The 25,340-nt window shown below is 44.4% G+C and overlaps 1 protein-coding gene across 2 annotated transcripts in view; it reads left to right on the forward strand.

The window, feature by feature from the left end:
* The first annotated feature begins 3,507 nt into the window (after positions 1 to 3,507).
* URB1 (URB1 ribosome biogenesis homolog) overlaps positions 3,508 to 25,340 on the forward strand; it is a 112,027-nt gene continuing 90,194 nt past the window's right edge. Inside the window, exons 1-10 of one of the 2 annotated variants that reach the window (XM_056559494.1) lie at positions 3,508 to 3,785; positions 5,478 to 5,617; positions 8,484 to 8,635; positions 8,742 to 8,874; positions 10,799 to 10,895; positions 11,133 to 11,218; positions 13,515 to 13,640; positions 14,058 to 14,188; positions 18,945 to 19,140; positions 24,072 to 24,209. In XM_056559494.1, coding sequence (XP_056415469.1) covers positions 3,638 to 3,785; positions 5,478 to 5,617; positions 8,484 to 8,635; positions 8,742 to 8,874; positions 10,799 to 10,895; positions 11,133 to 11,218; positions 13,515 to 13,640; positions 14,058 to 14,188; positions 18,945 to 19,140; positions 24,072 to 24,209 — 1,347 coding nt within the window. In that variant the 5' untranslated portion in view covers positions 3,508 to 3,637. Of the gene's footprint in view, positions 3,786 to 5,477; positions 5,618 to 8,483; positions 8,636 to 8,741; positions 8,875 to 10,798; positions 10,896 to 11,132; positions 11,219 to 13,514; positions 13,641 to 14,057; positions 14,189 to 18,944; positions 19,141 to 23,170; positions 23,327 to 24,071; positions 24,210 to 25,340 lie in introns of those variants that run through there. The other variant, XM_056559495.1, reaches the window with a different exon arrangement.

Raw genomic sequence — 25,340 nt, forward strand, 5'->3', positions numbered from 1 at the left:
GTACTCCTATTTATAGAGACCATTACCCTTGGAGTTGGACTCGCAAGGCCCAAAGTGTGCCAAGAAAATGTCCTGCCCACCATTACACCACCACCAGCCTGAACCGCTGGTACAAGGCCGGATAGATCCATGCTTTCATGTTGTTTACGTCAAATTCTGACCCTGCCATCTAAATGTGGCCCCTGGAATTTAGACTCCTCAGACCAGACATTGTTTTTCCAGTCTTCTATTGTCTAATTTTGGTTCCTGTGGGAATTGAAGCCTCAGTTTCCTGTTCTTAACTGATGGGAGTGGCCTCCAATTTGATCTGCTGCTGTAGCCCATCTGCTTCAAGGATCGAGGTGCTGTGCGTTCAGAGATGGTATTCAGAGTACGCCCTTTCTTCAGTTGCTGCCATCCTTATTGTACATGTCGTGTATGTTTTATTAATGATTTTTAATAAAGATTATTTTTTACTGTGACGTTTTCTGCTGCAACATTTTTCTTGTAGATCATTAGTGCAGACCTTGGTTGTAACCAGCGGTTATTTGAGTTACTGTTGCCTTTCTGTCATCTCTAACCAGTTTGCCCATTCTCCTAGCATCGACAAGGCATTTCCGTACACACAGCTGCAACTCACTGTATATTTTCTTATTTTGGGACCATTCTCTGTAAACCCTAGATATATTTGTGTTTAAAAAATCCCAGTAGATCAGTAGTTTCTAAAAACCTCAGACCAGCCCGTCTGGCACCAACAACCATGCCACGTTCAAATCACCGAAATCCCCCATTTCCCCCCCATTCTGATGCTCTGTTTGAACTTTAGAAAGTTGTCTTGACCATGTCTACATGCGTCGTATGTCTTAGGGGGGATTAAACTGTCAGAGTCACTGGTAGAGAAGGATCTGGGTGTACTTGTAGATCACAGACTACAAAATAGCATGCAATGTCAGGCTGCTGCTTCCAAAGCCGGCAGGATATTGTCATGTATAAAAAGAGGCATGGACTCGAGGGGCAGGGACATAATACTCCCCCTTTATAAAGCATTGGTACGGCCTCACCTGGAATATGCTGTTCAGTTTTGGTCGCCTGTTCATAAAAGGGACACTGCGGAGTTGGAAAGGGTGCAGAGACGCGCGACTAAACTAATATGGGGCATGGAACATCTTAGCTATGAGGAGCGATTAAAGGAGTTACAATTGTTTAGTCTTGAGAAGAGACGTTTAAGGGGGGATATGATAAACGTATATAAGTATATAAATGGCCCATACAAAAAATATGGAGAAAAACTGTTCCAGGTTAAACCCCCCCAAAGGACGAGGGGGCACTCCCTCCGTCTGGAGAAGAAAAGGTTTAGTCTAAAGGGGCGGCACGCCTTCTTTACCGTGAGGACTGTGAATTTATGGAACGGTCTACCTCAGGAACTGGTCACAGCAGGAACAATTAACAGCTTTAAAACAGGATTAGATACATTCCTGGAACAAAATAACATTAATGCTTATGCAGAATTATAAAACTACATCCCTTTCCCTTATCCCCTTACATCCTTCCCTTCAATCCCCTGGTTGGACTTGATGGACGTCTGTCTTTTTTCAACCATACTAACTATGTAACTATGTAATTATGTAACTACATGCTTAAATGAATTGAGTTGCTACCATGTGTTTGGCTGATTTGGCAATTATGGTTTAGGCTGGGTTCACATCTCGTTTTTTGCCATACTGTTTTCAATCTGTTTTTCTAAAGAAAACCGTATGGAAAAAAAACGGATGGAACAGTATGGGAAAAAGTAAACCGTATGCGTTTTTAAACCGTATACTGGTTTTAAAAGTGCATACAGTTCCGTCCGTTTTTATTTAAAAAAAAAAAAATTTTTAATTGGAGGGGTGTTGGGTGGGGACTTTAGGATGCAAATGTGCATGTGCAAAGTAAAAACCGTATACGTTTTCCCATATGGAACCGTATACATGTACATTTCCCATTGACGTCCATGTTTAAAAAAAACGTATGCGGTTGCAGTACAGTTTTTAATCCGGAGACAAAACCGTGGTCAACCACGGTTTTGAGTAAGGCTGGGTTCACACTACGTTTTTCAACTACAGTTCCCGCATACGTTTTCTATCAAAAACCGTATGGGGAAAAAACGGATGGAACAGTATGGGAAAAAGTAAACCGTATGGGTTTTTAAACAGTATACTGTTTTTAAAAGTGCATACTGTTCCGTCCGTTTTTGTAGAAAAAAAACCCATACGTTTTTGAAAATTTTGTCCATTTTTTATGGGAGGGGTCTTGGGTGGGGACTTTAGGATTCAAATGCGCATGTGCAAAGTAAAAACGTATACGTTTTCCCGTATGGAACCGTATACATGTGCGTTTCCCATTGACGTCCATGTTAAAAAAACTTATGCGGTTGCAGTACGGTTTTTAAACCGGAGACAAAATCGTGGTCAACCACAGTTTTGACTCCGGTTTAAAAACCGTACTGCAACCGCATACGTTTTTTTTAACATGGACGTCAATGGGAAACGCACATGTATACTGTTCCATACGGGAAAACGTATACGTTTTTACTTTGCACATGCGCATTTGAATACTAAAGTCCCCACCCAAGACCCCTCCCATTAAAAATGGACAAAAATTTCAAAAACGTATGGGTTTTTTTTCTGTAAAAACTGACGGAACTGTATGCACTTTTAAAAACAGTATACTGTTTAAAAACCCATACGGTTTACTTTTTCCCATACTGTTCCATCCGTTTTTTCCCCCATACGGTTTTTGATAGAAACCGTATGCGGGAACCGTAGTTGAAAAACGTAGTGTGAACCCAGCCTAAGGGAGAAAACCGTATTGCAAGCAAACCGTACGCAACCGGATGCATCCTGGTGCATACGGTTTTTAATTATTTGTCTATGTATACGGTTTTCAATACAGTTCCATACGTTGTCAATAATGAAAACGTATACGGGAAACGTACTTGAAAAACGTATACGGGAAACGTACTTGAAAAACGTAGTGTGAACCCAGCCTAACAAGCAATCAAACAGGTTATAGGAAGTAATAATGATAATTAAAAACTTTATAATAGTAAAACTGTCTTTGTTGCCCATAACAACCTACCGGAGGCTGTAATTGGTTGCTATGGGCAACAAGGACAGCTTTTATATTCGCCTCCTCTCCTGTGTACAGACTGACTAGAACGTCACTGCCACCCGATGGTGATGACTGGTACTGCAGAATCTGTGTACAGGAAAAGTCCTTAGCACACATTTATTTTTTTGTTTTTAACCAATTCATTTCCTAAATTCTACTGAGCTGTCAGAATAATATGCTGGTTAATAATCTAGCAGTGGGCAGCTTAAGCCTAGACCAGTGTTTTCCAAATAGGGTGCCTCCAGCTGTTGCAAAACTACAACTCCCAGCATGCCCGGACAGCCAGAGGCTGTCCGGGCATGCTGGGAGTTGTAGTTTAGCAACAGCTGGAGGCACCCTATTTGGAAAACACTGGCCTAGACAGTACGTATCACTAATACTTTGGTCGGAACCTATTCAGACCAGATATTGTTTCCGGGGGGAGCATGTTCTGCGCGGACTGCTTCCTGTGTGTGGGTCCCACGTGTTTTGCTGCTCCTGACAGTGGGCAGAGTGCAGGCAGCCGATCATGGGGAAGAAGGGAAAGAAGAGGAAGAGCTCGGGAGCCGAGGAGGGGACGCCGGGGCCCGAGGCCAAGAAGTCGAAGTCTCCGGAGGTGGAGTTCACGGGGACCCTCCTGAAATCCTTACTGAGGGACCCCCAGAGTGCCTTGACAGGTGGGGGATCAGCACACACAGTGCAGGGTACAGTCATGGTGTATATTCTGTATACGGAGCAGGAAATGGTCATGGGAACAGTCATGTGACCTGCTACAGTCAGCTGAGGTTTATATCTGATCCTGGGAAAGCTGGGTGACAGCAAAGATGGCTGCCAGTACTGCCGTCACAGGTGTTATCCAGCTTCTGCATGTCCTGTATAACAAACCTGCTGCAATATACAGTGACACATCTATATGTAGCTGTCTGACTGAACAGGCTGAAGCTATACATCTGCAGTCACCCAGCTCTCCCGCAGCAATGCATGAGATGATTATTAGGTAGTATCTTCATATCCGACATGCTGTTACCACTAGACAGCGTTTCCCAACCATTGTGCCTCTGGCTGTTGCAAAACTACAACTCCCAGCATGCCCATACAGGCTACTGTAGAAAGTGTTGCAGCTGCAGTGAATTTGTCTTCCCTGTAGCTGTTCTTTGCTCAATTTCTGAACTGTTTCTCCTTGCAAGGACTATGATTAAAACAGTGTTCTTTAAAGGACATCTGTACTGCATGTATTTTACATATTCCTGTGCCCGGGCTGCAAAAGTAAACAAATAAACTTTAAAGGGGTACTCCGCCCCTAGACATCTTATCCCTTATCCTAAGGATAGGGGATAAGATGTCAGATCGCCGGTGTCCCGCTGCTGGGGACCCCCGGGATCTCTGCTGCAGCACCCCACTGTAATTACTGCACAGAGCAGACTCGCTCCGTGCGTAATGACCAGCGATACAGGGGCCGGAGCATCGTGACATCACGGCTCTGCCCACTCGTGATGTCACGGCCCGCCCCCTTTAATGCAAGTCTATGGGAGGGGGCATGATGGCGTAACGATGCTCAGGCTCCTGTATTGCCCGTCATTACGCACAGAGTGAGTCTGCTCTCTGCAGTAATGATAGCGGGGTGCCGCAGCCGAGATCCCGGGGGTCCCCAGCAGCGGGACCCCGGCGATCTGACATCTTATCCCCTATCCTTTGGATAAGGTGTCTAGGGGCAGAGTACCCCTTTAACTTACCTTCCTACGTTGCTACGGTTCCGGCCTCACGGTTCTCTTGCTGCTTCCTGGGGACGGGAACTTCACAGAGCCGTCAGCGTATCACCGGCCGCAGCAATGTCCCGCCTCGGCCGGTGATAGGCTGACCTCACTGTCATGTAAGGAGCTGGCCAGAACTCCCTACATGACAGTGCGCTCAAGCCTATCACCGGCCGAGGCGGGACATTGCTGCGGCCGGTGATACGCTGATGGCTCTGTGACATTACCGTCCCCAGGAAGCAGCAAGAGGACTGTGAGGCTGGTACCGGGGGAACGTAGGAAGGTGAGTTAAGGTTTATTTTGTTTACTTTTACAGCCCGGGCACAGCAATATGTAAAATTCATGCAGTACAGATGTCCTTTAACTAGAGTGCCAACAGCTGATGCAAAACTACAACTCCCTGCATGCCCAGACAGCCGAAAGCTTTTTAATGCACCTTTGCAGTGAACTTTCTGTATCAACTTCACATTATTCAAGATCTTTGATAGCTGTTATTCGATAAAAATGCTTTTCCTGGTCATTATTTCCTGATTTGGAAATATCCCTTTAAAATATATCTGTATTGGGTTTCCATTGTATTTGTAGTTATTTTGATGTGTTTATTTTTTTTCCCCCAAGGTTTGCAAAAATTTCTAAATTTATCAAGAAAATTGCCAAATCCTGCTCTGTACGATGTGGTGGAGGGCTATATTAAAATATCTGTGGAGTGCATAGAAATCCTAAAACTTCTGGATGGCGAGAAACGTCCTGAAAGTGAGGTGAGTGTGGTGTGTCAGGACGTCATCTGCTTACAACCAAAATACTGCGTTGTTTTTTGTAGGTGCTGGTGAGAACAAGTTTAGGGTTTTCTTTAGCTGGTAAAATGACATTTTATACACACGATATAAGGCAGCAAATTTGTGCGCAATGATATTGTTACGGAAATATACTGTGAAGGTAAAAAACAAAATAATACACATCTCTGACGCTAAGGACTGGCAGGCTTCTTCCATTTAAAAAAAATATAGTTAAAGGGGTACTCCTCTGGAAAACATTATTTTTTTAAATCAACTGGTGCCAGAAAGTGAAACAGATTTGTAAATTACTTCTATTTAAAAATCTTAGAGTACCTGTCATCAACAAAAACTTTTAATATGTTGTTCATTATCATTAAAGGGTAGCTCCCACCATCCTATTTTTTCTTTTTTTTGCTAGCCCCCCCCCCTGCTACGGCACTAGCCTGTTCCCTCATTACACTTGCAGTTACTGCAGAGTCCGGCAGCGGGCGTGCAGGGACAGCGGCGGCAACGAGGCGGCGATGTGCGGGAGGAGTGGCCTCCCAGCCAGTGGCCGGGGAGCCAATGCGCTCGCTCCCGCCTGTCTGATTGACAGGCAGGGAGCGAGTGCAGCCTAACTGAAAAAGGACTGATTGTCAATCCAAAATCAGTCCTTTTTCAGTAGCCGGTTTTTAAATGTAAATTAAACCTTTTTAATGAAAAAATAAATAAAATAAAAGTATATTAGAGATATGTTGTAGTACATAAGTACTACAACATATCAAAAAATAAAGTTGGTGACAGTGCCCATTTAATGAAGACATATTGTAATATATCTTCATTAAAAAATATTAATATTTTTATACCAGTTTTTTTATTTTATACTTTTGGCCACTAGAGGTCTCTCTTCTATGCCTGGTCCGCAGGCAGCTTCCTATGCTTTTCATAGTAAGTGTACAGCTTTTAGGACTAATGCTGAAAGGGCTCTGGTCCTTCCACAGGAAGTTCAGTGCTCTCAGCTCCGGACTCCCAGCCTGTGAGCTACAAGCCTGCACATGCATCTCCTATAACAGCCAGTCACCTCCCCCTCCCCCCTGCTCTGTGCTCTCCCTGCCCCTCACCACACGTTAGCTTATACATTGTATTATCTCACTGCACTCCCTGATAATCATACATACAAAGAAGCAAGTGCTAGAACATGGAAGACATAGGGGGAGATTTATCAAAAACTGTGCAGAGGGATAGTGGCCCAGTTGCCCATAGCAACCAATCAGATCTCTTCTTTCATTTTTCAGAGGCCTCTTTAAAAAAAGAAAGAAGCAAGCTGATTGGTTGCTATTGGCAACTGGGTAACTTTTCATCTGCACAGGTTTTGATAAATCTCCTCCATACAGTGTAAACTGTGACAAACAAGTGGGACAACAAATAGCAGCAGAAGTATAGTCCACACATATACAGGACTCTCCCCGTTCCTGCTACAGACTTCTGATGCGTTTCGCCAATAGGAAGGCTTTCTCTATTTTCATATACTGATTTTTGTATCTCATTGTGTTTTGGGCTACATTGTGTTACGCCTTTGGCGTATTGTAGGTATATATTTGTTCTTTTGCTGTTAACCCCTTCCGATTACGACTTTTATTTTTAACTGGAGCCATATATTTAGGACTTTATAGGTTTAGGCAAGAAGACATACAATATATTTCTACATTATTTACAGGAAAAGAGAAGGAAACAGTACTGTCTGTGCCTAAATTATTTACAAGTTCAGACAAGGAGGCATACAATATATTTCTATGTAATTTACATGAAAAAAGGAGGACATAGTACGGTCTGTCTACAACATCACAGGGATGGGGAGGCAGTTTCTATTAGGAGCTTCATAATCACTTCCACCCCAAATGGGATTCATGCGCTTTTGGTCTCTTTATCTTTGAATGGGGGACTCCCCTGTGTGATGTCCTCTGGCCCTTGTCCATTTTATCTAGTATAGTGACTTATATCACATGACATGTGTTTATCTCTCTGCACTAGATAGGACTGGCCTGGAATCCTGATGATTGGCCCTATATAGCTGTGGACTTATATACACCCAGGTTCCTCCGCTGACAGGTTCCCTTTGAAGTCCACCTAGGATAGAAATATGGCAGCTTTTGAACAAAAGAATTAAAGATTTATTTTGCCCCCCCCCCCCCCCCCTCATTATTTTACTTTACCCACTGTTTAGGTTTCTATGAACTTCAAAATACAGTGATCCCTCAAGTTACAATCTTAATCGGTTCCAGGATGACCATTGTATGTTGAAACCCTTGTATGTTGAGACCATAACTCTATGGAAACCTGGTAATTGGTTCTGAAGCCACCAAAATGTCACCCAAAAATAGGAAAAAGTGAGGATTAAAGAAAAAGAAGTTAGATAATTCATTCAGATAAAGCAAGTTCTTACATATAAAAGTAATAAAGATCTGCTGGGAGCTGTAAATCAATGTCTATGTAGAGGACAGGAGCTTCTTCAGGGTCCGAACAGTACAGTGTCCTAAAAAAGTAATGGAGCCGCCCTCACCTCGTGTCCAAAGGTGCAGGTATAGAGTAGTACAGAACATGTAGTACCCGCCCTGTACTGTGGGGGGCGCTACTAGAGAGCCAGTCAGTGCATACGCTTCCGTAATACAGGGTTTTTACCAGTGAATGCCCATTCTGATTGGTCAGATTTTCCAGCCATTGACACGTTTCACAGATCTGGACTGTCTGTACATTGTATGTTGAGTCTGGTTTCAAGTTACAATGGTCCAGAAAAGACCATTATATGCTGAGAATATTGTAAGTTGAGGGATCACTGTAACTTTATTTCTGTTCCCCCTGTATTTTTTAGATGATGATAATTTTCCAAGCCCTGGAAGCCATTCTGCTGCGGACAGCTGGTGACTTGGCTCATCTGGGTGTCGCTGGGGTCAACATAGTGAAGAATTTGTTAAATTCACACATGAAGTTGGTCTATGCATCTGTCTACTCAACAACCCACAGGTAAAGCAACTTTTGTATATTTGTCCTTTTACATGTATTATATTTTCAGTGTGTACATAGAACGTGATGTATTCTTTCCTCATTCCCTCTTCTCTGACCTGTTCAGGATGTCCCGCATTGGCCTCAATCTGCTGTCTGCAATGGTCACACAAGGCCCGGACTGTGCCAGGGACGTCTTCAGCCATTTTGATTTTACTAACAAGTTTTTACCGGGATTATTAAAAAAGAGAGATAAACAGGTAAGATTCTCCCGTGCAGGATCTTAAAGGGGTATTTAGGCTTTATACATCATATCTCCTATCCAAAGGATAGGGAATAAGATGTATGATCGCGGGGGGTCCCGCCACTGGGGATCTCGGTGCAGCCCCCGGAATTCTGTTCAGGGCGCGGCCTCCGAGACGGGGACATCATGCCACGCCCCCTAGTGACATCACACCACGCCTCTCCATTCATGTCTATGGGAGGGGGCGTGGCGGTAGTCACGCCCCCTCCCATAGACATGAATGGAGGGGGCGTGGTGTGATGTCACTAGGGGGCATGGCCGTGACATTATGTCCTTGTCTCGGAGGCAGCGCCTGCGATCATACATCTTATGTCCTTTGGATAGGGAATAAGATGTATAAAGCCGGAATACCCCTTTAAAGGGCCGTATACTCAGATAACATTCTAATTTACTCTTTCAGTCCCTCACATTTGTTGTCAGTAAATGAGCGCACTCTTGTTTACATATCTAGTTGGGATCGACCGATATCAATTTTTTTAGGGCCGATACAGATAATCTGTCACCTTTCAGGCCGATAGCCAATAACATACCGATATTCCGGTATAAGTTATCGGCTATTTCAACCCCCCTGGGCGGGGCAGAAGCCGTTGCAGATCAGTGATTTAAAGCGGGCGTTTTAAATGAACGAACTGCAGTGGCGGGACAGAGACCGCTGCCGCTCGCTTCTCCCCCCTGCCTGTCCTGGGGTCCGGAGTCTAACCACCACAGCTGCCCCATTGCCTCCCCCCAATCCTCTGGCCACATACCGCCGCTGCCCCATTGCCTCCCCCCAATCCTCTGCCCACATACCGCCGCTGCCCCATTGCTTCCCCCCAATCATCTGCCCACATACCGCCGCTGCCCCATTGCCTCCCCCCAATCCTCTGCCCACATACCGCCGCTGCCCCATTGCTTCCCCCCAATCCTCTGCCCACATACCGCCGCTGCCCCATTGCTTCCCCCCAATCCTCTGCCCACATACCGCCGCTGCCCCATTGCTTCCCCCCAATCCTCTGCCCACATACCGCCGCCGCCCCATCGCCTCCCCCCATCCCCAATGTTATAATTACCTGTTCCCGGGGTCCGCGATACTTCTGGCTCCGTCGGCGTCCTGCGCTGTCACTGTGCGCACTGACGGTGATGTCGCGTTGGGGACGTCACTCGTCATTGCGCAGCGCAGGATGCTGACGGAGCCAGGAGTATCGCGGACCCCGGGAACAGGTAATTAGAACACCGGGGATGGGGGGAGGCGATGGGGGTGGCGGCGGTATGTGGCCAGAGGATGGGGTGGGAGGCGATGGGGTGGCGGCGGTATGTGGCCAGAGGATGGGGAGGCAATGGGGCAGCGGCGGCGATGGTCGTCTCTGGCCGGGGCGGGAGGCGGGGCATTATCGGCAAGGTAATTGCTGATACCGATTATGTCCAAAATCGTGAATATCGGCCAAACCGATAATCGGTCGATCCCTAATATCTAGTCAGCTGAGAAGTGGATACAAATGTATGTGATCTAGACAATGCTCTGTGAGCTGAACAGACTGATACATTGTAGCAAACAACCAGAGAGACTTGTGTAGCTGTTGATGTATTTAGGTAACAAACAAATGACATTTGTGAACTGGGAAGCTAAAAGGGATATTCCGGCCAAAACGTAGTAATTAAATCATGGACAGGGTGGTCTCTGTAACCTGTAACCATGTGTTTTGTGTTTTTTGTTTTACACTTTAATTCTCCTATTAAATAGATATACTGATCTGTATTGATATCTATAAAGAATATAGTGGGAAAAAAAATAATCAGCTTTAAAATTTCCTAAAAGGATCCCATCATGCCTATTCATAACTGAGCCACAAAAATATTTCAGCCTATATTCATAGCTTTGCTATCTTTTCCTCTCCTCACAGGGTAGACCAGACGTCCGAATGGCTTATATCCAGTTTGCACTCTCCTTCTTGATTTCTGGAGATAACAATACAATTGTTCAGGTTCTGGAGCTTAAAGGTATGTGAATATAGAAATTCTATGTGCAGATTGTGTGATGGTACAACATGAGTTGTCATCTACAGCAGCCTTTTCCAGATCAAACAACTGGTGTAGTACATAACAATGACCTGTAGATGTCACTGCTACATATGAGATTTGCTTATTCTGTTTGTTACATGGGAAAATTGGAGGCAATAATAATGCAGATTGTCTTATAATATTTGTACGGTTTGTTATTATTATTATTATTATTAGATTTTCTTGGAGAGATCTTCAACACTGGAATAAAGGAAGACAGAATATCCACCATAAACCTTCTGCTTTCTCTGCTGCAAACCAAGGTGATGCCAATGACATCCTAGAACGTGGTTTTATTTTGTGTTTGATTTATAGATATGTACAGTGGTCCCTCAACATATGATGGTAATCCGTTCCAAATGGACCATCGTTTGTTGAAACCATCGTATGTTGAGGGATCCATGCAATGGAAAGTATAGGACACTGGACTACAACCTGCGGGCCTCCAGATGTTGCAAAACTACAACACCCAGAATGCCCGGACAGCCAATGGCTGTCCGGGCATGCTGGAAGTTGTAGTTTTGCAACATCTGGAGGTCCGCAGGTTGAAGACCACTGGTATTGGAGGTTATGCTCACGTGTCCCCGCCGCTCCGGTCCGTCACCGCTGCGGTGGATGTCGCCTTCCATCGCTTTTGTCGCGTCCCCAGGGTGTCCCTGACGAACCTCATACTCTTGAAAAAGCTAGACCCAACTAGCGAAACGTTGAGACAGAGGAGGAAGTTTTTAGCTCAGTCCCCGTACTCATAATGTGGATGGATCACGGAGCGCTGTGACACTGTCTGTAGACGGTATCAGAGCAGAGTGCTGCAAACAGAGCCCCGTGATCGGATACATCCCCGCATAGAATGCGATAAAAATTACTACATATAGGGACTGTAATTTTAAAGCATACACTGCCACCTAGTGGTAATTTTGAGCACAAAAATTATTATTTTGAAATTGATTAAAAGTTAAGTTTTAGACCATAGAGGGTCTCTATTCAGGGTTTCCCTGAGGGGACATATATCCCCAAGGTTGTTGTTTGATCCCTGACGATCCGGCAAGGCCTCTGCTTCCCCGGCATCCTCGCTCTCCGTTGCCGCCATCACGTTGCTACGCACGCCGCTCCTATTGGATGACGGGATGGTGTGCGCAGCGATGTGATGACGACGATGGAGAGCGCTGACGATGCAGGGGATCCCGAAGAGGACACGCCGGAGCCCCGAGGACAGGTAAGTGATCGTCAGCGGACCACACGGGGCACCGTAAACGGCTATCCGGGGGCAGCTGAAGCAGTCAGTGCTGCCGGATAGCCGTTTATGCGATGGCCCCGACATACCAAAGCATCGTATGTTGATGCTGCCTTCAACATGCAATGGCCTCTGAGAGGCCATCGTATGTTGAAATGATTGTATGTCGGGGCCATCGTAGGTCGGGGGGGTCACTGTATAGGTATTTTTGACAATTCTTCCACAGTGCCTAATTTATAAAGCTCCCTTGTCACTAATTAGGATGTATACAAATATGATAGAAGTAATGGGATGATGCTTCAGAGTTATAAAATGTGTGTTACATTACAAGGATCCATGTTGCTGTCTTACTAGATGGATTTGCTTTGTCATTTAGTGATCTGGAAAATGTGGGTGGAAGCTTTGTTTACCTGACTATGTCTCCTGGTCCCGACATACACATGCACTCTTGGCTGAAAGCTATGAATGCCAATCCCTACGTATACAAGCATGCTTGTCTGTCATCTATCTCTCCTCATCCTTACATAAGTATGCATGCCTGGCTGACAGCAATTAATTCCTACATAGACATGAAACCTGGGCTCAGCTGAGTGTGCAAGTATTTAGAGTAAGGGAAAGGGAGAAAGTGCTGCTGAGAACTAAAAGTTGGGCATGTTAAAATCCAACCTTCCTGACCCTTCTCTTCCCTGACATCTGCCATCTGATGTCTGGATGTCCCATGCATATTGGATGGTCGGTTGATATTGGCGGGGTTAGCCAGCCTTAATTTAATGGTTATAGCCAGCTTTAAAGGGGTACTCCGCCGCAAACATAACAAGATGTTAGATCGCGGGGGTCCCGCCACTGGAGACCCCCTATGTTCTCTGTGTCGACAGTGTCGTTGTCATCAGGAAAGTGGAAGCTTGAAGCTTCCACATTCATGACGTCACGCACCCTCCATTCATGTCAATGGGAGAGGGCGTGACGACTATGACTTAGCTGTCATGCCTCCTCCTGTAGAAGTGAATGGAGGGGGCGTGGTGGCTTTATCGCCAGTCATTGCGCACGGAGTGGAGTTTGCTTCGTGCACTGAATGACAGGGGTGCTGCAGTGGAGATCCTCAGCGGCAGGACCCCCGCGATCTAACATCTTATCCCCTATCCTTTCGATAGGGGATAAGATGTTTGCGGCGGAGTACCCCTTTAAGGTAGGACCTCAAAGTTTGATCTGCGTGGGTCTGACACCCCGATTTCCCCCCCCCCCCCCCCACTCAGCTATGCTTCAGCACTGAACTGGAAATATACGTGAATACAAGTTTAAAAATAATTTATATATTTTTTGCCTTGTAGATTATCCACAATAAAGCAATCACGAAGACTCAGAAAGTGCGCTTTTTTACTCCCGTCATTCTGCATCACATTGCCTCCCTTTACCGCTGGAACGGCATTGTGGATGTGAGCACAAAGGATGTCAAGGTATTGTCACTGCGGAGAGTCATTTTTGCAATGGGACATTACATGGTTAAATTGTCTTTTTAGCATTTTCCTAATATAGGTTTGCCTCGCCATATGTGTGCCTCCGGGCCTACACCTCAGACGTATACAACTATGCATATCTCTACCCTTGACTTAAAAAAATATATATACATACACAGATATACATATACAAAAGAAAATTGGAGAGCAGCACATTGAGTCCATAACAGGTCTGACACACTATTGCACATAAAGTACAGTTTATCAGTTTGGCGTATGTTTGACTACATAAATTCGGTATGCTTGTTGGGAATGTGCCCCTAGGCATTTATTGCAAACACTGTGCAAATGTTGTGTGACCACAGCCTTATTTCTTCTTCCATTGCTGATAGTAATATTAATCCTGATCACTTCCAGGAATCAAGAGATCCAAAAGAAGCCGGAAAACACATGATAAGAGAGCTGGTGCACAACTTCCTCATGGATCTCTGCTGCTCCTTGAAGCACGGTATTAACTTCTACGACCCCAGTCTTGGGACAGCTGCAAGGTGACATTGTCTTATCCATTTGTTTCGGGGTCTTAGTCCTGTACTTCCTGGTTGAGCAGTTGCTCAGCACTACAATTCCCAGAATGCATTTCTTACCCTCCTACCCTGCCTACTCCCCTCCCTCAGCAACCCTGCCAGTTCAGAAGGATCACAGCACCTGCTTTATTAATTCCCTGTCTGCTCCTCTGCCTGAGGCATTGTTCAGCACAAGGCAGCATGCTGTAACCACGCCTTGTCCTTCCTAATTGTCCCAATAAAGATATATACACTGCTCAAAAAAATAAAGGGAAGACTTAAACAACACAATGTAACTCCAATTCAATCACTCTTCTGTGAAATCACACTGTCCACTCAGGAAGCAACACTGATTGACAATCATTTTCACATGCTGTTGTGCAAATGGAACAGACAACAGGTGGAAATTATAGGCAATTAGCAAGACACGCCCAATAAAGTAATGGTTCTGCTGGTGGTGACCACAGACCACTTCTCAGTTCCTATGCTTCCTGGCTGATATTTTGGTCACTTTTGAATGCTGGCGGTGCTTTCACTCTAATGGTAGCATGAGACGAAGTCTACAACCCACACAAGCGGCTCAGGTAGTGCAGCTCATCCAGGATGGCACATCAATGCGAGCATTGGCAAGGTTTTCTGTGTCTGTCAGTGTAGTGTCCAGAGCATGGAGGTGCTACCAGGAGACAGGCCAGTATCTCAGGAGACGTGGAGGAGGCCGTAGGAGGGCAACAATCCAGCAGCAGGACCACTACCTCCACCTTAGTGCAAGAAGGAGTAGGAGGAGCACTGCCAGAGCCCTGCAAAATGACCTTCAGCAGGCCACAAATGTGCATGTGTCCACACGGTCAGAAACAGACTCCATGAGGGTGGTATGAGGGCCCGACATCCACGGGTGGGGGTTGTGCTTACAGCCCAACACTGTGCAGGACGTTTGGCAGAACCAAGATTGGCAAATTCGCCACTGGTGCCCTGTGCTCTTCACAGATGAAAGCAGGTTCACACTGAGCACATGTGACAGTCTGGAGACGCCGTGAAGAACATTCTTCTGCCTGCAACATCCTCCAGCATGACCGGTTTGGCGGTGGGTCAGTAATGGTGTGGGGGGGCATTTCTTTGGGGGGCCGCACAGCCCTCCATGTACTTGCCAGAGGTAGCCTGACTGTCATTAGGTACCGAGATGAGATCCTCAGACCCCTTGTGACACCATATGCTGGTGCGGTTGGCCCTGGGTTCCTCCTAATGCAAGACAATGCTAGACCTCATGTGGCTGGAGTGTGTCAGCTGTTCCTGCAAGAGGAAGGCATTGATGCTATGGACTGGCCCGCCGTTCCCCAGACCTTAATCCGATTGAGCACATCTGGGACATCATGTCTCGCTCCATCCTACCAATGCCAGGTTGCATCACAGACTGTCCAGGAGTTGGCGGACGCTTTAGTCCAGGTCTGGGAGGAGATCCCTCAGGAGACCATCCCCCACCTCATCAGGAGCATGCCCAGGCGTTGTAGGGAGGTCATACGGGCACGTGGAGGCCACACACACTACTGAACCTCATTGTGACTTGTGTTAAGGACATTACATAAAGTTGGATCAGCCTGTAGTGTGGTTTTCCACTGTGATTTTGAGTGTGACTCCATATCCAGACCCCCATGGGTTGATAAATTTGATTTCCATTGATAATTTTTGTGTGATTTTGTTGTCAGCGCATTCAACTATGTAAAGACGAAAGTATTTCATATGATTAGTTCATTTGTTCAGATCTAGGATGTGTTATCCCTTTAATTTTTTTGAGCAGTGTATGTATGTATGACAGGGAGATGGTGATGTAGCTTCAGTGGCTAGATAGAGTTGATGCCATCACTCAGGTGGCAGGGCTAGAGCTCAGAGACCAGATCCAGCCACACCTCCTAAGATGGTGATACGTCATCTTGGGCGAGAGGGAGGAGTGAGGAGCTGCTGAGACAACACCACAGTGAGAATGGGAGGACTGCATAACTTCCTGTCAGGGGGTATTTCAAGCAAAATCACACTGAAGCCAGTACAATTTGTGATAACGCTATATTAGTAAGTTATAGCAGTTCTATTGGAGTGACAGTTTGATATAAAAATAAAATTTTCAGATTACCGAATACCCCTTTAAGGTAAGAGTCTAGCAGCTGGTTGGTTGTTTTAGGCAATTGCTCAGTTTTTTGACATGTAAGCTAACCAATGGTTATTGGTTAGCATACATGGTAGATAAACTTAAAGGAGAACTCCGGTGGAAACAAGTGGAAAACAAATGTTTTCAAATCAACTGGTGCCAGAAAGTTAAGCAGATTTGTAAATTCCTTCTATTTAAAAATCCAGTACTTATCAGCTTCTGTATGCTACAGAGGAAATTGTGCAGTTCTTTCCAGTCTGACCACAGTGCTCTCTGCTGACACCTCTGTCCATGTCAGGAACTGTCCAGATTAGAAGCAAATGCCCATAGAAAACCTCTCCTCTGAACAGTTCCTGACATGGACAGAGGTGTCAGCAGAGAGCACTGTGGTCAGACTGGAAAGAACTTCACAAATGTCTCTGTAGTATACAGCAGCTGATAAGTACTGGAAGGATTAAGATTTTTTAAATAGAAGTAATTTACAAATCTGTTCAACTTTCTGGCACCAGTTGATTTAAAAAAATATATATATTTTTTCCACTGGAGTTCCCCTTTAAAGGAAAACGGTCATCCTGTTCACCCACACTAAACCCAATACACCGGGTTATAGTGCTGGTGAACAGGAGACAGATGCGGGGTCCAGTGCCCGGTCCCTCTGAAGATCGGCTTCTATCTTTGCTGAATTTCGCGCTGGATTTCGCACCAGCTGAATTTGAATGTTCATGGTCGCTGGTCAGGTGAGCGCTTGTGCCTACTGAATGCTTACGTTACCAGTGACCGTGAATATTCAAATTCAGCTGGCGGGCCCGCCTCCAATGCGCAATTCAGTGAAGATAAAAGAGGATCTTCAGAGGGATCGGGCACCGGACAGAAGTTGTGTATATTAGCCAGAGACCCCTCGGTCTCCTGTTCACCCGCACTATAACCCGGGGTATTGAGTTTAGTGTTGGTGAACAGGATGACTGTTTTCCTTTATGTCATGTCAGTACTACTGTATACCGTTCACCAATAGTGTAGCACACCTCAGAATGTACATAAAGGAACAGGACCCTTGTCTATTGCTGGACTCCCAGCTCCTGTACAGTAGTGAGCGGCAATGTATACACTGCATACATGAAAACTCACTTTACATTCACCAGTCCAATTTAAATGGGCACGGTCACCAAACTTTTTTTTTGATATATTGTAGTACTTATGTACTACAACATATCTCTAATATACATTCATTAATTTTTTTTGTCATTAAAATAGTTTAATTTACATTTGAAAACCGGCCACTAGGGGTCCTAATTCATTCAGGCTGCGCTCGCTCCTTGCCTGTCAATCAGACAGGCAGGAGCGAGCGCTTTGAACAGAGAGTATGCGCGCAGGCTCCCTGGCCTTGCATGCCTGCCCCAGTTCCCGGTTACAGGTAAAATTTCATGCGCCGCTGCTGCTAAGCAGTGGTGCGCTAGGACTGCCTTCACTTTATTCTTTTTCGGGCGGGTGGGGGGAGCGGGTTGCGCGGCGGGGTTCAGGGGAGCGGGATGTTCGGCATCTGCGGCCATCGCATATACTGTTTGCACCACAGTGGGCCTCCAGTTGTTTCCCCACTACAACTCCCAGCATGCCCTGACAGCCAATAGATGTCAGGGCAAACTGGGAGTTGTAGTGGTGGAACAGCTGGAGGTACACTGTATAGGTGAACTTAGGGCAGAAGTCCCCCCCCCCCCCCCCCCCAGCAGGCATCAGTGACGTCGTGCCTGCTGGGGATGTCTGCCTGGTAAGTGAGCACACTACCAGGCAGACAAAAATGCATTTTTAATATGTAAAAAAAAATAATTAAAGGCATTGAGGGGGTTAGGGATAGATGGGCAATAGGCAGGGCTAGATAAAAAAAAGGATGGTGGGAGCTACCCTTTAAGGGCTCAGTACTTGCCTTGTAATTTAGCAGATGATCTTCTTGTGTGGAAACATAAGGCCTTCTGCCAAATTGGCAAATGTCCAACATTTTTGTAAAGTGTGTCCATCTATAATATTCTTCTTCTTGTGCCAGTTTTGCTGATGGAACTGCCCATTATGATGTTTCACCCCCTTAGGCCGTGTATAGACATGACACAGTCTATCAGATCTGCATTAAAGGAGATCAGCTAACACACGGTTTCCCAACCAGGGTTTATAAAGCTATTGCAAAACTACATCTCCCAGCATGCCTGGACAGCCGAAGGCTGTCCGGGCATGCTGGGAGTTGTAGTTTTGCAACAGCTGGAGACACCCTCATTGGGAAACGCTGAGCTAAGCTGTTATTATGTGTCTGACAATAGATTTGCTACAACCAGCAGAATTATGAATGCAGCTCTGGAGTAAAATACAGGCTGTAACTTGGGATATATAAGACAACTAATGTAATGTACAGTACATACCATGTGATTTAACTATGTAGGATAAAAAATAATAATTATATTCTGAGGTGACTATTATTATTATTATTATTATTAATAAAATATATATATATATATATATATATATATATATATATTTTTTTTTAATTATTATTATTTTATTTTTTTTCCTTAATATAATTTATTCTTCTTTTATGGTGCTGACAATGTTCTTTGTGACTAGGGCGGGTAACCTGGTCCTCCTTCGCTTTCTTGTTGGGCTGAAAACGGCCACTGAGGATGAATTGGTGGGCACGCTGGTGGTGAATGTTCTGAAGGTCTGCCCGGACTTGCTAAGTCGATATTTTAAGGAGATTCAGTATTCCTTCATTCCTCGAATCAAGTCAACATGGCTGGATAATGTGAAGCTACTTAAAAAGGTCAGACCCGAATGTTGCCTTCTAAATCCATATATTCATTGCAGATACCAAGAATTATTAAATGGAACCTGTTTCCTATTTTATGCTTCCCAAACCGCGGGATTGCATGAAAGAGGTTCAGTGAGCGCGATCCAGACACATTATGAAATGCTCGCTTTTCAGAGAAATCATAGTTTAAAAAAGCCGCTGAGACCCGGGTAAGTAGTCATAGGCGGTGATCCCTGCTTCACGCCCCACCGTAGTTGAGTGAGGTGTCTCTATCTGTATATAGGGAGACATGTCACTTAGTACTGGTGGGGCCCAGAGCAGCCACCGGGACCCGCCCTGATGACTAGTTAGGCTGCATTCACACCACGTTTTTGCAATACAGTTCCCGTATCAGGTTTTTTATAAACGGATTCCTCAAAACCTGACTAAACTGTATCAAAACGTGTGTACAAATTTCAACCCGTATACAGTTAAAAACCGTATATGGGTGAGTTCACACATGGCAGATTTGTTGCAGAAATATTGGCAAATAAAAATTGTTTACATTCATCTGAATAGGGTTGTTTCTGCGGCGATCGCATTGATTTTCTGCAAGCCTCCTTCAGATTAATAGAACAGCCTGATATTGACTTAATTTTTTTTTGCATTTTAAAAACAAAAGTAAAAAAATAAAATAAATTCAGTAAAAAAAAAATATATTCTCTCAATTTGCTGAATCGTATTTAACCCCTTAACTACAATGGACGTAAATGTACGTCAAGGTGCCATGGTACTTAATGCACCATGACGTACATTTACTCGCCGCCATGCGCGGCAGGTCCCGGCTACTATCAGCAGCCAGGGACCTGCCGGTAATGGCGGACATCAGCGATCACACGGATGTCTGCCATTAACCCCTCAGATGCTGTGATCAATACAGATCATGGCATCTGCAGCAGTGCGGTACTTTGGATGATCGGATCGTCCGCAGCGATCCGATCATCCAGCATGGCAGCTGGAGGTCCCTTCACCTGGCTCCGGCTGTCTCCCGGGATCTTCTGCTCTGGTCTTAGATCGAGCAGACCAGAGCAGAAGATCACCGATAATACTGATCAGTGCTGTGGAAAAAAAAGTAACATGTAAAATAAAAAAGTAAACAAAATTTGAAATATCCCCTCCCCCAATAAAAAAGTCAGTTTTTCCAATTTTTCCGCCAAAAAGCATAAAAAAAATAATTAATACACATTAGTTCGGTGAATGGCGTAAACTTAAAAAAATAAAAAAAAAGTCCAAAATTGCAACTTTTTTGTCACATTTTATTCCAAATTTTTTTTATAAAAAGTAAAACCTAAGCAAAAGTGGTACTGATAAAAACTACAGATCATGGCACAAAAAATTATCCCTCATACCGCCCCATATACAGAAATTTTTTTTAAGTTATAGGTGGTCAATATAGGGCAATTTCAAACATACTAATTTTGTTAAAATGGTTTAAGATTTTTTTTTTTTTTTATGCGGTACAATTATAGAAAAGCATATAACATGGATATCATTTTAATCGTATTGACCCACAGAATGAAGAAAACATGTATTTTTTACCGGAAAGTGTACAGCGTGAAAACAAAACCTTCCAAAATTTGCTAAATTGCGGTTTTCTTTTCAATTTTCCCACATAAATAATATTGTTTGGTTTGCGCTGTACATTTTATGGTAAAATAAGTGATGTAATTACAAAGTACTATTGGTGACGCAAAAAACAAGCCCTCATATGGGTCTGTGGATGGAAATATAAGAGAGTTATGATTTTTCGAAGGCGAGGAGGAAAAAACGAAAATGCAAAAATAAAATTGGTCTGGTCCTTAACCCCTTAAGGACCGGAGGTTTTTCCGTTTTTGCATTTTCGTTTTTTGCTCCTTGCCTTTAAAAAATCATAACTCTTTCAAATTTACACCTAAAAATCCATATGATGGCTTATTTTTTGCGCCACCAATTCTACTTTGTAATGACGTCAGTCATTTTGCCCAAAAATCTATGGTGAAGCGGGAAAAAAAATAATTGTGCGACAAAATTGAAAAAAAAAACGCTGTTTTGTAAATTTTGGGGGCTTCCGTTTCTACGTAGTACATTTTTCGGTAAAAATGACAACTGATCTTTATTCTGTAGGTCCATATGATTAAAATGATACCCTACTTATATAGGTTTGATTTTGTCGGACTTCTGGAAAAAATCATAACTACATGCAGGAAAATTAATACGTTTAAAATTGTCATCTTCTGACCCCTATAACTTTTTTATTTTTCCGTGTATGGGGCGGTATGAGCGCTCATTTTTTGCGCCGTGATCTGAAGTTTTTAACGGTACCATTTTTGCATTGATAGGACTTATTGATCACTTTTTATTCATTTTTAAATGATATAAAAAGTGACCAAAAATGCACTATTTTGGACTTTGGAATTTTTTTGCGCGCACGCCATTGACCGAGCGGTTTAATTAATGATATATTTTTATAATTCGGACATTTCCGCACGCGGTGATACCACATATGTTTATTTTTATTTTTATTTACACTTTTTTTTTTATTGGAAAAAAAACTTTTAATAGGGGAGGAGTTAAATGATCTTTATTCACTTTTTTTTTTCACTTTTTTTTTGCAGTGTTATAGGTCCCATAGGGACCTATAACACTGCACACACTGACCATTGTTATCCCATAGGGACCTATAACACTGCACACACTGACCATTGTTATCCCATAGGGACCTATAACACTGCACACACTGATCTTCTATGTTGATCACTGGTTTCTCATAAGAAACCAGTGATCAACGATTCTGCCGGATGACTGCTCATGCCTGCATCTCAGGCACTGAGCAGTCATTCGGCGATCGCACAGCGAGGAGGCAGGAAGGGGCCCTCCCGCTGTCCTGTCAGCTGTTCGGGATGCCGCGATTAGCCGCGGCTATCCCGAACAGCCCGACTGAGCTAGCCGGGAACTTTCACTTTCACTTTTAGCCGCGCGGCTCAGCTTTGAGCGCGCGGCTAAAGGGTTAATAGCGCGCGGCGCCGCGATCGGCGCTGCGCGCTATTAGAGGCGGGTCCCGGCTTCACTATGACGCCGGGCCCGCCATGATATGACGCGGGGTTACTGTGTAACCCCGCGTTATATCAGAAGAGCAGGGGTTAAAGGAGATGTCCGGTGCTCACTTTTCTTATTTTATCCATTCCGGGCTGAAAAATAAAAGAAAAATGTTTTCTCTTACCTGCCAAGGCTCCCCTGGTGCTTCAGTACAGGCGTTCGGTCCCCGGGCTGTAGTCTTCTTACTTCCTCCTGTTAGCCCGGCACGTCACACGGAGCTTCAGCCTATCACCGGCCGCAGCGATGTCCCGCCTCGGCCTGTGATAGGCTGAAGCTCCGTGTGATGTGCCGGGCTAACAGGAAGTAAGAAGAATACAGCCCGGGGACCCGAACGCCTGTACCGGAGCACCGGGGGAGCGTAGGCAGGTAAGAGAGCTTATTTTCTTAATTTTTTTTGCAGCCCGGAACGGATACAATAAGAGTGAGCACCGGACATCTCCTTTAAGGGGTTAATTAGTGGTAACAAATTTTGCTCCCATTTCTACTCTCACTAGGATTGTAAGCTTTTCCAGACTCCTGCATAGTGATACATTACCACATCATCCACACCCGTATAGCTAGACAAGGAGATAGAATGTGCATAAAGGAGACCAAGAAATCTGGGTGACCTCTTAAAGCGTACCTCCAGAGTTTCTGTTCCCTGCGCTCTGCACAGCTCAGCGTAGAGCAGTGTTTCCCAACTAGCGAGCCTCCAGCTGTTGCAAAACTACAACTCCCAGCATGCCCGGACAGCCAGAGGCTGTCCGGGAATGCTGGGAGTTGTAGTTTTGCAACAGCTGGAGGCTCGCTAGTTGGGAAACACTGGCATATAGAGACACAGTTTGTGCTGGTCATTCGGGTTGCCAAGGCAACCTTACATTGCCCAACGAGTTTTAGACACGGGCCCTTTACTGCTTAATAGGACTTATGCATGAAACTTGCTGGACTTTGTAGTCGCACTGCTTCGCCTAATTCACTGCCTGGCGTGAAATGCCTCGCTCCATTCCGAACTGTGCAGGGAACCTGGCATCGCAACTCTGGAGGGAACACTTTAAAAAATAAAAACATGGCTGCTTTCTCCCACACCTGTCCAGGCATCCCCCTGGTACTGCAACTTAGTTCCACCAGAGAGGATGGTATTTGTTAGGGAGCATTCACACCACGTTTTTGCAATACAGTTCCCATATACATTTTTTATGTGAAAATCGTACGGAACCGTATTGAAAACCGTATGCCAAATGATGCATCAGGTTGAGTCCGTTATGCATCCAGTACGGTTTTGTCATTTTTTTTTCCCGTACCCAAAACCGTAGTCTACCACGTTTTTTGGTCCTGGTGAAAAACTATATTAAACCGTATACGTTTTTTTTTTTTTTTTACATGGGAGTCAATGGGAACCGTACAGACCTGTATGTGCGTACGGTTCCATCCGGTTTGCACCATACGGTTTTTGACTTTGCAGTTTTTTTTCTTGGAATTTCAATCAAGCAAATGAAACTTTATTCCAAATAGAGTGAAAAGTAAAAAACGTATGTTTTTTTTCTTACAAAACGGATGCAACCGAACATCATTTTTCAAACTGTATACAGTTTTTAACTGTATACGGGTTGAAATTTGTACACACATTTTGATACAGTTTAGTCCGGTTTTGAGGAATCTGTTTTTCATCAAAAACCTGATACGGGAACTGTATTGCAAAAACGTGGTGTGAATGCAGCCTTACACAGTGGGTTTAACACTGCATCATGGTGTCTATTATAAGCAGAAACAACAACCCAAGTGTTACTAGTATTAACCAGGGATTGTATGTTGTGTGTTTATTGTCCTCTTTGTGTTTTTTTTTCTTTCAGATATATGAGGCCCAACCTCCGGTATCTGTGGCTTTCAACACCGCAGAGTTTGTCCCGCTGCCGCGTCTGATCAGTATGGTGATGATAACTACGGTGGCGCCTGCGTGCAACAAGAACATGTTCACCCAAGGGTTAAATGTGAGTCCATGACATGGTGTCAGTACAGTAGCCAGCGAATGTTCAGTAATTCAATCCTGATACGCATCAAAATCGTCTGCTGACTTATCCATGCTTAGATCCGCACCCTCCCCGTTACGATTCAGTGGCCCGAACATAGAGGGAGATTCATCAAAACCCGTCCAGAGGAAAAGTTGCTGAGTTGCCCATAGCAACCAATCAGATCGCTTCTTTCATTTTTGAAAAGGCCTGTGAAAAATGAAAGAAGCGATCTGATTGGTTGCTATGGGCAACTCAGCAACTTTTCCTTTGAACAGGTTTTGAATAAATCTCCCCCAGTATCTTTTATCCTTATTGAATGTATCTGTACAAATGTAACATTTTTCACATAAAATTAACACATTTAATAGCAAAAATCTCAGATCAAGCAAAAGGGCTTTATAAACAAATCTATTATATGTTACCTCATACACCAGGACACTGTAAGGGAAGGACAAATTGAAATTCTTTGTACATATGGGGGGAGATATATCAAAACCTGTCCAAAGGAAAAGTTGCTGAGTTGCCCATAGCAACCAATCAGATCACTTCTTTCATTTTTGAAAAGGCCTCTGAAAATTAAAAGAAGCGATCTGATTGGTTGCTATGGGCAACTCAGCAACTTTTCCTCTGCACAGGTTTTGATAAATCTCCCCCATAGTCGTTTGGGTTGTTATATGAGCCTATTCGAGTTTCGGCTCAGATTGAAAAGTGCAGCACGCCACACTTCCCAGTCTGTGCCAAAACTCTGATTTGCTGCGAAAAGAACCTAAAATTTAGTACTTAGCCAACTATATTCTAATGGGGTACTCACTGACCTGAGGACAGATACGTCAGCAGCTGATTTTGAGACTTTACCAAAATATGTGCCTTAGAGGTACGAATCGTGATGTGATCCCAGCCTTATTCTGGTTAGGTAGTAATGATATATCTTAATAGTATACAGTAACCCCCGGACATGCGATGGCCCCGACATATGATCAAATCGACATACGATGGCCTCTCAGAGGCCATCGCATGTCGATGTCAGCATCAACATACAATGCTTTTATATGTCGGGGCCATCGCATTAACTGCTATCCGACAGCGCAAAATGCTTAAGCTGCTGTCGGA

Source organism: Hyla sarda, chromosome 2, assembly GCF_029499605.1.
Source record: "Hyla sarda isolate aHylSar1 chromosome 2, aHylSar1.hap1, whole genome shotgun sequence".
Classification (NCBI taxonomy): domain Eukaryota; kingdom Metazoa; phylum Chordata; class Amphibia; order Anura; family Hylidae; genus Hyla; species Hyla sarda.